The sequence below is a fragment of the Fusarium proliferatum genome, assembly GCF_900067095.1.
Source record: "Fusarium proliferatum ET1 genome assembly, contig: FPRO_scaffold001, whole genome shotgun sequence".
Classification (NCBI taxonomy): Eukaryota; Fungi; Ascomycota; class Sordariomycetes; order Hypocreales; family Nectriaceae; genus Fusarium; species Fusarium proliferatum.
In genome coordinates this window covers 4219716-4235303 of record NW_022194790.1, presented here as the reverse complement: position 1 = coordinate 4235303, position 15588 = coordinate 4219716, and the positions used below count along the sequence as shown (strand labels likewise).

The following is a 15588-nucleotide window of genomic DNA, read 5'->3' as shown; positions in this document are numbered from 1 at the left end:
ATTGAATGTTGGTTCAATGTAATACAGATATTTATAATCCGGTAGTTAAAGGATCGTGCGTGAAACAGGCTCGACATCTCACTATGAGAAAGTACCCTTTTGTTTTCTTTGGCTTGCCATTGTTTATGTTGGACCATCACCTACACCACATTCCCTCCAAAAGTGAAACTCTGATAATGACGGATCAGGGACGTGCAAAGAAAATTGCCCAATTAAGCTGCAATAAAACGGGATTTGACCCTCCGAACGGCTCGGAACCCCTGGCTAAATGAGATGGTATTTGAAGTAACGATTACAGATCAGCATCTGTTCAATGTGGCAACACCTTTGTCTCAAGCCAAAAGGCCACGTCTCTGTGACAGCCTAAGTACCTAGGTAGGTACCAGCCTTGCCAATGTTGAACGTGACATGGATAGAGGCTTTGCTCACGTAAGTACTAGGTAGTTAGGTACTAAGTTAACATTAGATGAATGGCATTCCATCATCTGCTTACTGCTCGATATTCTTTTCCACGAATTACATCCAATCCAGCCTCTAAATCATACCATATTGTTTGGCTGAAGTCTTCTTTTCCCATCTGACCAATCCCGATGGTCATAGCATTCTGAGTTCTTGGACCTCCTGATTCATGCCATTCACCTTCTGAATCCATCAACGCTTATCCAGCTGCCTCGTCAGCTAATTCTGCTTGTAGTTGGGTCAAACATCGACAAGTGCCGTGAGAAAACAAAGACATACGTGTCACAAGAATGAGGCGAAACATGATATCGCTTCACTCAGCTCATCGGCCCCACCGAACGGTCTGTTCACGGCCCCACCATGATACTTCCGCCGTGACATACCGGACAATATACCACTCCCTCCGGGAGGAAGAAAACCCCCTACCTATACTGCATCAGGGTGTCAAGATAAATTGACCTGAAGTACTAATAAGATATACTCCATAGGTTTACCAAAAACTTTTGATCACTTAGATAAGAGATCCTAATTTTCTTGCCTCCGCTTACCCCCCCACCCAAACTTTATTAAGTACGGAGTTATCAGCTTCTGACTTGGCGGTGATAACCAGTCGATACACAGAGAATGCTGATATAGGTAGGTTTTCGGTTCCAAGTCAAGAACGGTTGAAAGATGTCATCAGCTTTCAAAGTCGTAATCATGTTCAATTCAATGCTATTTTTCCATAGCTTAATAGTGCTCAGTGCTTCGTGTATCATTATATGTGTCTGCTACCTTTCTACTTGCTGTGAGGTCCTCGAGGTTTAGGTGGTGCACGGTGATACTGAATCGGCCACTTGACATCAACGTTCAGCTGATGAGCAGCACTGAGAACAAAGTCGGGCTCCCTGAGGAACTGTCTTGCAGCAAGCACGAGATCAGCCTTGGGATCCTCGTTCTCCTGGACGAGTGAACGAGCAAATGGACCATCTGTGATGTAACCAACAGTTCCAATCAGAAGCTCTTTTCCGTCAGCACGGACGGCATCGCGGATCTTGCCTGCCAGGTCGGTCTGGACCGTTTGATGGACCTTGATCTTTTGCGCCTTCAAGTTGCCTCCACTGCTGATGTCAAGCACGTCAACTCCTGCGTCAGGAAGCTGTTTTGCGAGCTGAATACTGCTCTCGAGATCCCAGGATGGCTCGTTATTCCACTCCATCCACTCGGTAGCAGAGATCCGCACCCAGACGGGCATCTCCTCGGGAACAACAGCGCGAATAGCTTCAATGATCTCGAAGAGGAGACGAGCACGGTTCTCAAAGCTACCTCCGTACTGGTCCGTTCGTTTCTGAGATCATGTCAGTGGGTGAACTTTTCTCAGCGAGTATCAATACTACTTACGTTGGAGAGAGGCGAAAGGAACTGGTGCAAGAGGTAACCGTGAGCCGCGTGGATCTCAATGACATCAAAGCCAACCTTGACGGCTCTTATAGCGGAGTCCTTCCATTTCTGCACAAGATGCTTGATCTCCTCCGTCGTCAGCTCGTGAGGTGTGCCAAAGTCTTCAGCGAACGGGATAGCACTGGGGGCGGCAATATCATCTGGCCAGCCTCCGACCTCTTTGGTAGCAAGTGCTTTGTTTACGGTACCGCCGATCCAAGGCGCAACTGTGCTCGCTTTTCTACCAGCCTAGAGGATACGTTAGCTTGGGAACGTTGAGGCTTCTCCTTAAATAATGAACCTACATGAGCGAGTTGGATGGCAGCTTTGGTGTTTTGGCTATGGATGAAGTCTGTGATACGCTTCAGAGGGACTATTTGACTATCCTCCCAGAGACCAGAGTCCTCAGGACTGATCCGACCCCGAGGTTCAACTGCGGTGGCCTCAACAAAGACGAGGCCAGCACCTTGAAGAGCGAATTGGCCAAGATGAACAAGATGAAAATCTGTTAAGTGACCATCCTTGGCGGAGTAAGTACACATAGGAGAAACGACAAAGCGATTCTGCTGCTCAACGCCACGAGTGCGAAGAGGCTTGAACAGCGTCGGGGCGGAATCGGCCTTGAGCGGGGTTCCGGCCGGTGGCTCTTGGGCCGGGGTGAAGTAAGGAGCCCCGGGGGCTGCTTTGTTCTCCATGTTTGTGTTGCCCATGGTTGTGCGTGCCCTTGAGTACCTTAGTAGACTGTGCTGTCTAGGTTGACAGGATTGTCGACGTTGTGAGTATTTATGCTGAAGTCGGATTTGTTCGCTATTGACCGGGTTGCAGAATCATGCGCCCTGTTGATACAATGCCACTGGGTTCCACGTATCCACCAAATCAACAGAGAATGATCACGGAATATAGACTCAATCCTAGGAGCATGTATTTCTTTGTATATAAGGAGGTGAGGCGTGGGAAAACATGGTATTTATATCACCAACACTAATCATCTTTCCTCTTGATCCATTGACACCTCAATGGCGATCTTGCTTCTTGCCTAGCTCTCTATCATCAAGACGGTCATAGTGTGCTCAGCTAAGCGAACGATGGCGTGCGAGCATAGATTTCTTGCTTTACTAAAGCTATTGCAAGCATTATCGCTCCGTTCAACTGTGACGTCCAGGAATCGTTTCCCTCTTGGGCTTCTAGTGTCCAATTTGTGAGCAAACGCTGAATAATCAAAAATAGTTAAGCCGAGCCCCTCTCCTACGCCTTTGGCTGATAACGTTATCATTCAAAGGTCAAACATTCAATTCTCGTATGACAGACGCAGTTCCGGTTAACACATGTTGCTTCATCTCGACATTAAGAGTACCTACAGAATCAAAGACTGCTTGAATCGAACAAACCAGGACTATTCCTATCGAATACTAAGACTTGTCACAACGAGTAAATATCTTGATATTTGGATTCTACGTCTCCTCATCTCATTTTCAGTGCAAGAGCTTGCCCAATACATATTGCAAATACTCATAATTGGTGTTTAGAGTCATCTATTCTTTCCGTCCCTCGAGGTTGGCATCCATATCTGGATATCTGCATCTTCACTTTAAGTAAATGAAGTAGAACACACATAACATGCCGCATGGTATGGCCACGCAGCCCAAGGTCTTGACTCTGCATATATGTTTACTCTCAAAGTTTTGATCCAATGATCAAATAATGGTCAGCAGCACTACTTCGAAAACAATCTGGACAAAGTCAAATGCCTGGTGTGGCAGATGCAGGAACGGGCCCAATGACTTTCAGACCCTTGAACAAGACGCCGTCATCGAGCGTCATGACTAAAGTTGCGGCCCGGGCCGATCTCATTCAAACGACACATTACAATAGCAGGACCCGACACAAAAGTTGATAGAAATTCTAGGATTGCTTCTTCTTTTGGTCTCTGCCGTATAAGACAGCAGACATCTTAGTCTATCGACGTGCTCATGTGGTCAAAACTCATGACATGGTCTATACCTAGGCTGGCAATCTTGACCAGCACCCAAATAATCACAACCAAAACTCCGGATATCGCTCTTCTTCAAGTTCATCGATGATATGATGACCAATTGCACTCCTCGCATAGTTCCTTCATAAGCACCTCAAGGACCTCTCTGTCGTATATCCACCACTTATTCCTGGTTCGTAGGCTTAAAGGTCCAGCGCTGGTTCTCAGTGCCCTGGGCGAAAGGAACACCGAGCTCAAATAGTCGGAGAACGACGTCGGAAAAGTCCTTGAAGAAGGCATCGTTATCCTTGGCGTACTTCTCGACCCAAGGCTTGAACTTCTTGTCCTCGATCAGGGCAATGTCGCTAGGAAGCATCATCAGAGACTTGGTAGACTTGTCTTCGTACTGGGCAGGGCCATTCCACTTCTTCCACTGCCACTTCTCTTCGATAAGGAGGCGGAAGTAGTCGTTGGTCAGAACGGTAGGGGAGAAAGTCCAAGGACCCTCATAACCGGATCGGTCAGTGTGGCAGCGGCCAAGAGCGTGGGCGCCGGAAAGGGCGACAATCTCCTGGTCGTTGAAGCCCATACGGTAGAAAATGTCTCGTAGATGTCCAGAGCGCTTTGAGGCGTCGGGAAGACGTCCGTCGGGTGTACAACCAGAGACATCACGATCAGAGCGACCAGGTCTGTAAGGAATGGCAGGACCCAGCATCTCCTGGATAGCGCAAACACCAGCAAGGATCCAGAGATCAGAGTAGGTGATCCAAGGGAACTTCTCCTTCACGGGTTCGAGAAAGTTGCGGGCAGCTGCCAGGCCAGCATTGGCGCCATGGTCAGCCTCGGGGGCGAATCGCATGGTGGCACCGTTACTGCCACCAGTGCCAGTCTCCTTGTCGTAGGTACCGCTGGCGTGCCAAGCGAGACGCACGAGAACGGGGCCGTAGCTGCCGTCATCATAGTCATCCTTCTCCTCCAGGCGAGCAGCAATCTCGTTGTAAACCTTCTGATAGTCGTCCTTGGTAGGGTTGAAAACCTTGGGGGTTGCGGAAGAAGCGCCGTTGGCGTAGAAGTAGTAACCAGCACCACCAGCAACCGCGGCACCAGTCAACCACACCCAGGCGGAAGATGACTTCTGTGCGGGCTCAGAAGAATAGTATCGGCGACCCTGCTGGCGAATGACCTGTCTAGGAGCAATGGCGAAGCCGTTACGAGTAGCGCGAGTGGCCGCGCGGGCGAACTGTCGGGTAGCGGAGGCCATCTTTAAGAGCAAACGTTAGTTACAAGCTGAAAAGGCAGTGTTGTTGAGTGTGCTGTTTATTGAGACTGCCAGGGGGAGCAAGCTTTGCCTTAATACTGCAGTGCTCAAGTTTGAACGTACCTTGAGTGTGTAGGATTACAAAGAGGTGAGACGCTTGAGAAATGTGACTCCAAGGAATTGTAAAGAGAGGATGGGAGAAGAAGAAGAAGAAGAAGAAGTAGAAGAATGGGTCAAGACGAGAAGGTCTGTGGCATCTATTAAGAAGGGATGCGTCGGTTGAAGTGGCGGGAAGCCGAGGGCGGAACGGGGACCTGCCGTGTCAGTGCCAGAAAGTCAGGCAGTCCCGACCCTGACTGATAACCTCTACCGGGGACACGATTCATGGGGTTGCCGAACGGGGCAAGCAGCTTCTGTCTCAAGCCCAAGCTCTTTCCATTTCCGTGCCGGAGCGTTTCGATCTTTGACATGTGTATAATCCGAGATCGGGGAGGCCATGATGGGATGGTTGCTATTCACTGAGGTATAGGTATGAGGAACTCTTCCTCCAGATATTACTGCCATCAACGTACCACGAATTGATTCCTAACATCACCCTCAACTTCCCCAGGTACTCTCGCCTCGGAGCTGTACCCGGCTTCATGAACCGGCGCGATGTCTTGAAATTGAACATCAGCAATTGGCCAATTTGATATCTCGGCCCCATTTCTTTTATCAAACCTGGCGGGGATGACGCTCTTATGGATCGGGTGGAGTCGGTGGAGATCCTTGGTAATGAAGATTCTCTCGCCTCTGACAGGTTACTAATACTTGAGGCCTGTCGAGGGACAGCAGGGGTCATTCTTTGAAGCATTCAGTGTTATGCCCGCTTATGATTTAGAGACACTTCGACATGAGGCTCATGAGACAAAGTCGTCTAAAAACGGTTTCCATGTGTCAGGCCGAAAAGGGAACACCCTCTCGCTGTGAACCACGAGGCGACCAACCATCAGAGTTCAACTAGTCGGATTCGGAGAGACAAGAGAAATCTCTGATGGATTGGGACCCTGAAAGTAACCCTCCATTACAGAATCCCAACGCCTCATCAGCTAACGCATGGAGATCATCAGTCAGCACGGCGTGGCACCCGAACCGAAACGAGGCGTCCGTCTCCCATTGCTTCAACATCAACTATGGCACAGAGGATCAATTCAGAACGTCTTTGTAGTACAATACCTTTCTTTTGATTGGATTGTCCCCCTGAATGGAATCTTTGATGTCGAAAGAAGATTTGTCATGTGTTGCTTCTAGGGACAAGTGCAGCAACGCCCTCCACAAGCGGGTACTTATGGAATCTTTTCTCGACAACAGGGGTCTACCCCAAAGATTCCAAATCGCCTCTTGCATGTGATTTCGTCATATCAGCAAATTCCAACTTATTCTGGACTATGTAGTCTTAACAGCCACTTTTAAGCTACAGTCAGATTCTCACACAACAGCACATGTCTGATCACACGAATAGGTCTAATCTCCATTTGCCCCCTACTCTGCTCTCCAAGGAATCATCTACAAACTCCTGTGTTTCCCGTTTTCCTAGATCTGCAGACTCTGTACCTCCTTAGGTAGATCAGTAGACGTGATTGTAATCTCATCGAATGGATCAACATCCCGAATCCCGGAGACGTACTCTCTCCGACAATCCTCCGGTGGAGACAGAGCATCTCTACGAAAGTCGGCGAGTGTTGCCAATGGCTTCTTCTAATGAGAAGCTAATGCAAGTGCTCGTTACCCCACAAGATCTGGACCAGACACCCGTTCAATATTCCACTCATCAACAGCTTCGTGCTCAAGAATATATATAGATCTCGCCTACAGCTTGTGATATTTCGTCAAGAAGAATTCTCTGCCCGTCAAATCAAGGCAACTTCCAACTTTCAAGACTCAGCAATATGCTGAATAGCCATACCTTATCCTCCAGGTTCATCCAAGCCACATCTGCTATTGTATATGCAGGGGCGCCGTTTCGTTTATAGTACAACTCGAGTGCCCCACACTTGATTAAGTCCTCCTGGATACCAGCGCCTCGAACACCTTTCACGTCCAGTTCAGTCCATCATATATTTCTTCCTCAGTTGAAGTCTGCGTTGCCCTGCGCATCAGCTTCTGGTTCACCATGAGTCTCGTAAAAGTGAGAGTACTGGGCCTCGGCCCGCTGCTTGCTGGCCTCGTCCAGCTCTCCCTTTGCAACCCCATTCTCCTTGCCGCTGCCCGTAGAGAGTTTGGCTACCGACGATGGCCTTTAGATTATTAGTTAGTTTTCAATAGTATCGGAGAGCATATCGACTTACCCAAATATTTCTCTGTCGATTTGCAAGAATACCTTCATGGCATCCTTGTTGCCTCTCTCGATCAAGTATGTGAGATATACTTGGGTCAAGTCCTTCTTGACTGCTGGGGAGAGTCGGCTTCGTTCTCGAAGCTCGTCGAATACTTTCTTCATGCGCTCGCTGTGTTGAGCTTCACTCTCGAGGCTCGTTGGCTGATTCAACTCAAAGTTGAACCATCGATCCCAGAATAGCCTGCTGTCCGCACACCACTGCACATTTTTCATAAAAACCCCGCGAGCCTCTTCCACCGAACCCTTGGCCTTCAAGAGCAAAAGAGCCCATTCTGCAACCAAGGCAGCTTTGGTGTACACGTCTACCGTAGCAGAATCGATCTGTTCCTTAAACACCTGAATAGCAGCGTCAATGCCATTTTGTCGTCGCTGGACATTGGCCCACGACACAATGACCTCAACACAGTCTGGTAGCCTCAGAAGAATTGCCTCATGGATATCAAGGGCAACGTCAACTCGGCCAGCACTTTCTTCGAAGTAAGCCCATTGCAGTCTGATGCCTGGTCGGCTAACAGGCACAAACATCGTCGAAGCACGTGCATAGATGTTGCGAACTTCCTCTTGTTTGTCTTCCTGGCCACTCATCCACCGGGCATATCGGAACCAGAGGTCATCGTAATAGGCGCATGTGACAAGACATCGTTCGTACAAAGCGACGGTTCGTGTGAAATCGCCTTCAGCTTCTTCGAAATCCAGGTACTTGCGCCAGTTGACCAGATCCTTGTGTTCCAAAGCCGTAACGTGAAAGTAGGGTCTCTTAATCTCCGATTCGTAGGTCCAGCGCTTCGATACCTCAGTTTGCGTCGCAGTGAAAATTTCGTAGTACATGGCATCGATCTTTGCACGAACATCGCGCTCAATCTCCAGCTCAGCCTTAGGACCGCCGCCATAAGCAATTGTTTCAGCTTCGACCTCCGCCCTGAAACGTGAAAGATCCTCAGCAGACACCACCTCTGTGATGGGTTGATTATGTGATAGCGATCGAAACCTCTCGTAGTAACGTGCATACTGGTGCATTGGTATGCGAATGATTCGTGCATGGATGGCGTAAATTTTGTCTTGTGCTTCCTGACGCTCTTCGTACTCAATGTACTTGTCCCAGAAAGGATGGGCAAGAAAATCGAGTCCCACGAAGGCTGATCCTCGCTCAAATAGTCTAGAGAAGAAGGTTAGCAGGTGAGCTCATTGCGGGAGGGATAACTCAGGGGAAAGGGTGGAGAGGATTAATACAGAGGGGAAGATGGTTGTGCGAGTGGGTAGCAAAACCGATATCATGTTCTACCGAGCGGGTGCGGGTGACGTGTAACGCAGGGACGACTTTGGAGTTTAGAACGAGCACGGATTGAGCATCAACAGAGCCTGGCAGGGAGCGTGAGAAAGCGTCCCGGCTAAAGGGGCTATCGCAGGCATATCTCACCATCAGATACTTTTGATAGTAGAGTGTAGAGCCCTCGTGGATATGTCGACCGAGACCACTCAGGTCAAGCGGGAATACTGTGCCAGAAGGCATGTTAAGGGAAGGGGAAGGAAACCATCCAAATGGAACTTACTCTCTGACGAGGTGTGGGTCATGGGTTGTCTCCATCTTGAAGGAGCAGTAGTCCGTCCACAAGTCGACAGAATTGGTGATGCTTGCGCATCCTCTCTCGTATACCTATAACACCTTGTCAGCCGTGTCGCAGGCAACGTCCGGAGTGTACTGACCATCTCAGCAGACTCGGGGCCGGCAATATTGAACTCCATGTCGGCATATTTCTTCCAGTACCCAAAGAGCAGAGGGAATTTAATGAGGAATCTGTCGTAGGCATCGCGGAAGGTCGCTAGTGCTTGAGGGCTTGAGTTGCGATTCAAGCCACCCTCCAATGTCTCACAAGCTTTGATGAGGTTCTCCCAGTGCTCGAAGTTGTCGGGGTCAGACTCCTGTTGTAGCGTCAAACGGTCAGTGTTCGAGTCCGAGTTTAAGAAAGAAGAGAATAAAGGCGGGAGCTTACCACCTCAGCATTGTGCTTGCGCACAGTTGCGTACTCCTCATCGGAGCCGAAATGACCGAAGTCGCTCATGACGTTAGAGTGTTTAGTGCTTCGTCTCCCAGGGTCGCGCAATTTATTTGATATTAGGAATTAGCAATGAATATTCGGTCTCGAGGTGCGGGTTTGAAGTTGAGAGGTTTGTAGATAGGAGATGACGCTTGAGGCTCACGTCTGTCGCGAAAGGCAGGGGCTGGTCGTTCGCGCCGCAGACAAGCTCTTTTTTTTCAGGTACTTTCTGGGTTAGTCACTGGCCAAAGCACTTCTGATGCACGTGCTCACGTCAAGACGCGCAAAATAGTCGTAAATTAGTGCTACCAGGGAATTTGATGCAAGCAGGTCTGTACTTGTCCAGCAAGTCTCCGCAATTGACATGGGTCTTGAGATCCAGTCCGGGCCAACAATTTGCCGTTCTCAGGATGACTCAGCGTCAAGAAAGCTTGCAGATATTTTTGGCGAAGCGGTGCAGGAGAAGAATTCTTCTTTTTTCTCTATCCTAAAATGGGCTTATGATGATTCTCACATAAACATATGATAGGAAGAGAATGAACGCTCTCTTTTAGAGAGCATGATCTCAATTTCGAATCTGAAGCTCCCTTGTCATTTTGTTTCTATTGTTGCGCGGCGGTCTCCGATTCTCGACAATATCATGTATAATAGTGTGTCTCATGACATGATCACACATCACGGATCTTGCGCATGTCTTGCGGGTCACCTTTTTTCTTTTGAGATACCTCGAATCTTATTGTCATCGTATGGTATTTTTTCAAAGGGCTGGGCTGTCTGTTTAGGAGTATTCTTACCTGAGTGTCTTTCGAATCTCAACTGGGCAACTCTTCTCTCCAAGCCAAACTACCTTAAGCACTTCGGCGGGTATATACGAAGCTTGCTGATCGGGCCAGAATTCGTGGCAAAGTCTCGCAGTCTGATATGAAGTTTCATTGCCATCCTATGTCTTGCCAGAGGTTGATGTTCTGTTTTACCATTGATAGCAAAAGTCAATCGTATTTTAGGTATCATAGACCTGCAGAAGTACTTGGTCCTTAACCCCATAAGCTGAAAGTAAAGGCGCAAGCTTCGCGCTCTTGACATTATCCAAGAGTTTCTCGCCCAGTGCATCATTGGCGATGGGCCTGCATCATGATAATGATGATGCCTTGTGTTCAGATGTTCATGCCAAAGCTCAAAGATCCAATGTCTGGCTATTTGTAGATGCCACTGGTGGGGCTTCGTCTACTGGCTAAGTACCTACTACCTATTAGCAGTCAGGGGTCTCTCATCATGGTACCCCAGCTGAGAAACGTCATTTGTAGAGCGTGCAGTCCAATCCAGCGCCTCTTACATTTATCTAACGCCCAAAGCTCAAAACTTCATCCAAACATTGGCTGAAACCTACAGAGCCCAACTACGTCCGCCCGAAAGTTTCCTGTCTTTAAAATTCATCTTACACTTCCAATCAATCATGAGTCAAAAGAAATATTAAAATCATTTCGCATTCGCAAGCGTAATCCTATCGTGGACACGTTGACCTTGCATCCTCTATCCATTCCATGTTATCCTACTGAATACACGATGGACTATTCCTCAGGGGCCTACTCTTCCCAGGCTGCCTCTCCCGAAAAGTCATGCGAGCTCTACATACGCGACTATCCTCATCGATCCATCGCCATTGTTTCAACATCACACACTCTGATTCTTCGATATACTACCTCCACCAGTGAAGCCATCGCGAACGCCTCGCTTACATCCTTAGCTGCGTCTACGAGGAGCCGCGGAAACCCCGGCGAAGCTTTGGTATCGAAATGCATGGTCGAGTTCGCACCTGTGTCGAGGCATTTGCTGCAGGACTATCGCCGTCTGACACATCGACCGATATACGGGACACTAGGCTTGATCACAGTTAACAGCGATGTCTTCCTATCCGTCATTACGCATGCGACACGTGCTGCCACCTTGCGGCCTGGCGAGACTGTTGAACGTATAAACGGTGTGGCCTTCTACTGCCTGAGTAGCGCGGACTATGACGATGTTGTTCCTCTCGAATCACTTGATCCGGAGTTTTCGGATTCTGCATCGGTGCAATCTGGTCCTTATGGGCAAGGCCTTGGTCGAAGAGAAGTTGCCATGGAGCACCCATGTCACGAGCTTCGCAGCCTACTAAGCAACGGAACATTTTACTACAGTACAGATTTCGATCTCACAAACCGGCTTCAAGACAGGTTCGTTGTTACCTTGACCTGTACATCATTAGACTGACAAGAAATAGACCAATCAATTCCAACTCGTTCGAAATCGACAATTTTGACGATGGGTTTCTCTGGAACTCATTCATGATCAGTCCTCTTGTCCAGTTTCGTTCCCGTCTCATGCCTAATGAACGAGCTGCGCTTGATTCGTCACGAATACTGACATCAGCAATTCGTGGTTTCTGTAAAACCATGACAATTCCGCTAAGCTCTTCGCCACTTAAGAATTCCAAGTCAGGAATGCCTTCTTTTATGACTCTCATATCTCGACTATCCTGTCGCAGAGCTGGAACTCGCTTCAATTCACGAGGTATTGATGATGATGGGCATGTGGCAAACTTTGTTGAAACTGAGACCACTTTCTGGAGCCCGGCGGGAACCATGTTCTCCTATGCTCAAGTGCGCGGATCAGTACCTGTCTTTTGGGAGCAAGCGGCCGATCTTATTCCAGGTCGGCAGAAGATCACAGTCACCAGATCTCCCGACGGGACACAGCCGGCCTTCAACAAACATTTTGAGGAGCTCGAGCAATCGTACGGAGCTGTCCATGTCATCAATCTTCTTAGTGAGACAAAGCCTGGCGAGGTTGAGCTCAGTACACTCTACCACAATGGTATCAAACACTGTCCATTAAGTCGTGCTGGCCCAGACGGATCTTCAGATCATGCTCTCTTGCGAGAAACCAATTACGATTTCCATGCAGAAACAAAAGGGCCAGCGGGATATGAGGCTGCGCGAGATATCCGCCGCTATATTGAGGACTCCACCGACGGTTTTGCCTACTTTCTTGCGGAGGAGACAAGCGAACCTAGATATGACCATGATGGCTCTGGACAAGCTCGTATGGTGGTTGTGCTTCAGCAGGAGGGTGTCTTCCGAACCAATTGTCTGGACTGTCTTGATCGAACCAATCTTGTGCAAACCATGATCTCACAGATGGCAGTTGAGGCCTTTCTTGGACATCGGGGTGAATTCGCTGCCTCTGATTTCTGGATGAGACATTCCAGTCTATGGGCAGACAACGGCGACTCTTTGTCCAAAACGTATGCTGGGACAGGCGCGCTCAAATCATCGTTCACGCGTCATGGAAAGATGTCTCTTGCAGGGGCTGTGGCTGACGTGCGAAAGTCTGTCCAACGTATCTATCACAACAACTTCCTCGACCCCTCTCGTCAAATCACTATTGACATGCTTTTGGGTCGCCTCGTTGGGCAAGCGGCGGTCCTTCTGTTCGATCCCATCAGCGATTTTGTGTCAACAGAGCTGTCCAAAAGGAGCAGCGAGTTCACGTCATACAACAGCATCACCATATGGGTTGGCACGTTCAACCTTAATGGCCGTACCGAAGGCGTCAATGACGATCTTGGCCCCTGGTTATTCCCGGAGACCTTGGGAGATGCGCAGCCGGACATCTACGTCGTTGGTTTTCAAGAAATTGTAGAGCTCAGTCCGCAACAGATCATGAACAGTGACCCGTCACGGAAGAACCTATGGGAGCATGCCGTGAAGCGCAATCTTAACGATCGACAAAAGCGATTGGGAGGTGAGAGGTATGTGTTGCTGCGGAGCGGGCAGCTAGTTGGAGCAGCACTCTGCATTTTTGTAAAGACGCCCAGTTTGGCCAACATTAAGAACGTGGAGGGTAGCGTGAAAAAGACTGGCATGTCTGGCATGGCTGGAAACAAGGGTGCTGTGGCGATTCGATTCGACTATGCCAACACGCATATATGTTTCGTCACGGCACATCTGGCTGCTGGCTTTTCAAACTACGATGAACGCAACCGGGATTATGCAACAATACATCACGGTTTACGCTTTCAGCGGAACCGGGGAATCGATGATCATGGTAAGTACCCTTGGTACTGTGTTCGCTGAATCCACACATACTGACAAAAACAGACGCCGTCATCTGGTTGGGCGACTTCAACTATCGCATTGGGCTCAACTCTGAAACTGCGCGTGCGTTGGTGAAGAAGCGTGACTTTGAGACGCTATACGAGAATGATCAGCTCAATCTGCAGATGGTAGCTGGATTATCGTTCCCCTTTTATTCTGAAGCTCGCATCACGTTTCCTCCGACGTACAAGTTTGACATAGGAACCGATGACTATGATACCTCGTAAGTGCACTTTCATGTATCGGTGCTTGTATTCACGAATTCTGACGAGACTACAGTGAGAAAGCTCGCATTCCTGCGTGGACAGATCGTATTCTCAGGAAGGGTTCCAACCTCAGACAGATCTTGTACAACTCGGCACCTCTCAAATTCTCAGATCACCGACCTGTCCACGCTGCCTTCGAGTGCAGGGTGAGCATCGTGGATGAGCAGCTGCGAGAAAAGATCAGTACGGAGTTGTATCAACGTCGAAAGGCCGAGGTCGGAGACGCAACAGCTCATCTTGGCACTGGCGAGGACAGCGATGATGAAGATCTTATTGGCTATGATTCTATCGAGCCAGGGCTTCCTCCCGCAAGTTCGGATCGCCAGAAGTGGTGGCTCGACAACAAGCAGCCCGCTCGTGCCGCTGTACCTGTGCCCAAACCCAGAAACGGGCAAGCCGTGGGGCTCAATCCCAACCGTCCTTCAAATCCCTTTGGTCTTACTGAAGAGCCGGATTGGATCTCTATTCCAAGATCGTCGTCAAAGGCATCTCTGTCCAGCATGTCCAGTTCACCATTTGAAAAAGTCAGCTTGCCCAACGTCATGGCATCAGGGTCGAGTATTCAACCTCGAAAGCTGCCACCGCCATATGACCCATCAGCATTGCCAGCTAAGGTCGGGCGCATGAATCTCCTAGATGACCATGCTCCTATGGGCCATGTCGAGACGCCACCTCCGCCACCACCTCCGCGACGAGGAACATCAGGAGTGGCGGCAATGGGACAGACACCACCGAGCAACGGGTTTGGTCTTAATAGGGTGCAGACTCAACCGCTACCTCCACCTCTTCGGCCTACATCAGCAGCTTCTCATGCTTCCCAGTTCTCGCAGAACAGCAAGGGTGGGAAACCTGCGCCGCCAGTAGCGAAGAAGCCTGTACATCTGACCACAACATCGCCAAGCTCAAGCCCAGCACTGAGTCAGAGAGCCATGGAAGACGACTTTCGGCCACCGCTGCCAACAAGGGCTCACACCGGAGGTCTCACAGGAAGTCCTCACTCACAGGGCATCGGAGCCACCTCACGGAAGCCCGTAGCACCTCCGAAGCCTAGCGTGAACGGAACTGGTGCAAACCCGTCTAGCTCGATCGGAGCGGTAGGGCTGCCCGGCATGACTGGCGGAGTGCCATCTCGCCGGGCAGCACCGCCAGTACAGCCCAAGCCACAGTTACCGCAACAGAACCAAAACCAGCATCAACGGCAAGGGTCTACGGATCTACTGGGATCTCTGGGTGAGGGTCAAGAGGTAGGAGGTTGGGAAACGCTGAAGCCGAGCACAAGGGCATAGGAAAAGTGAGTTGGTTTGCAGGTATGAGTTAGCTTAGTTCTTGGATGCGAGGCGTTGGGAAGCGTTTTGATGGGCTTGAATCACTTGGGAAGTGTGTCTTGGGGAGGTATGTCTTAGGGACTTGGCTTGGATTATGACTATGGTTACGCCTTTAGTATAAGAGTAAAAAGTACAAACAAGACTTGGTCACTGCCGCCGAGATTCGCCAGCTGATATTGTTATCTCTGATGGTGTTTTATGTTTCACAGCATGTGAGCCAGCAACTGAATCATGTGTCACCGAAGTCGTCTAACCACGAGTCGGTCGAAAAAGCCACCAGATGGGAGTAGTGGCGTGTTTCGACGGGTGATTTTGATAGATCGCTATCGCCAAGGACGCACCT

The 15588-nt window shown here is 49.4% G+C and overlaps 4 protein-coding genes across 4 annotated transcripts; 1 reads left to right on the top strand and 3 right to left on the bottom strand.

Moving 5' to 3' along the window:
* Positions 1 to 1237: 1237 nt before the first annotated feature.
* FPRO_00700 (uncharacterized protein) lies at positions 1238 to 2573 on the bottom strand (the record flags this gene model as incomplete). The annotated part of the gene is made up of 3 exons (XM_031223514.1): positions 1238 to 1786; positions 1840 to 2114; positions 2153 to 2573. The coding sequence occupies 3 exons, from the start codon at positions 2571 to 2573 to the stop codon at positions 1238 to 1240; spliced, it is 1245 nt and encodes a 414-aa protein (XP_031075771.1).
* A 1461-nt stretch (positions 2574 to 4034) lies between these two features.
* Positions 4035 to 5111, bottom strand: FPRO_00701 (putative cytochrome-c peroxidase precursor; the record flags this gene model as incomplete). The annotated part of the gene is made up of 1 exon (XM_031223503.1): positions 4035 to 5111. The coding sequence occupies one exon, from the start codon at positions 5109 to 5111 to the stop codon at positions 4035 to 4037; it is 1077 nt and encodes a 358-aa protein (XP_031075770.1).
* Positions 5112 to 7215: 2104 nt separating this feature from the next.
* FPRO_00702 (uncharacterized protein) lies at positions 7216 to 9545 on the bottom strand (the record flags this gene model as incomplete). Its single annotated transcript, XM_031223492.1, has 5 exons — positions 7216 to 7384; positions 7436 to 8641; positions 9036 to 9139; positions 9190 to 9405; positions 9477 to 9545. 5 exons carry the CDS (start codon positions 9543 to 9545, stop codon positions 7216 to 7218), a joined length of 1764 nt encoding a protein of 587 aa, XP_031075769.1.
* A 1539-nt stretch (positions 9546 to 11084) lies between these two features.
* On the top strand, positions 11085 to 15206 carry FPRO_00703 (uncharacterized protein; the record flags this gene model as incomplete). The annotated part of the gene is made up of 4 exons (XM_031223481.1): positions 11085 to 11731; positions 11779 to 13604; positions 13658 to 13877; positions 13934 to 15206. The coding sequence occupies 4 exons, from the start codon at positions 11085 to 11087 to the stop codon at positions 15204 to 15206; spliced, it is 3966 nt and encodes a 1321-aa protein (XP_031075768.1).
* Between the last annotated feature and the right edge of the window lie 382 nt (positions 15207 to 15588).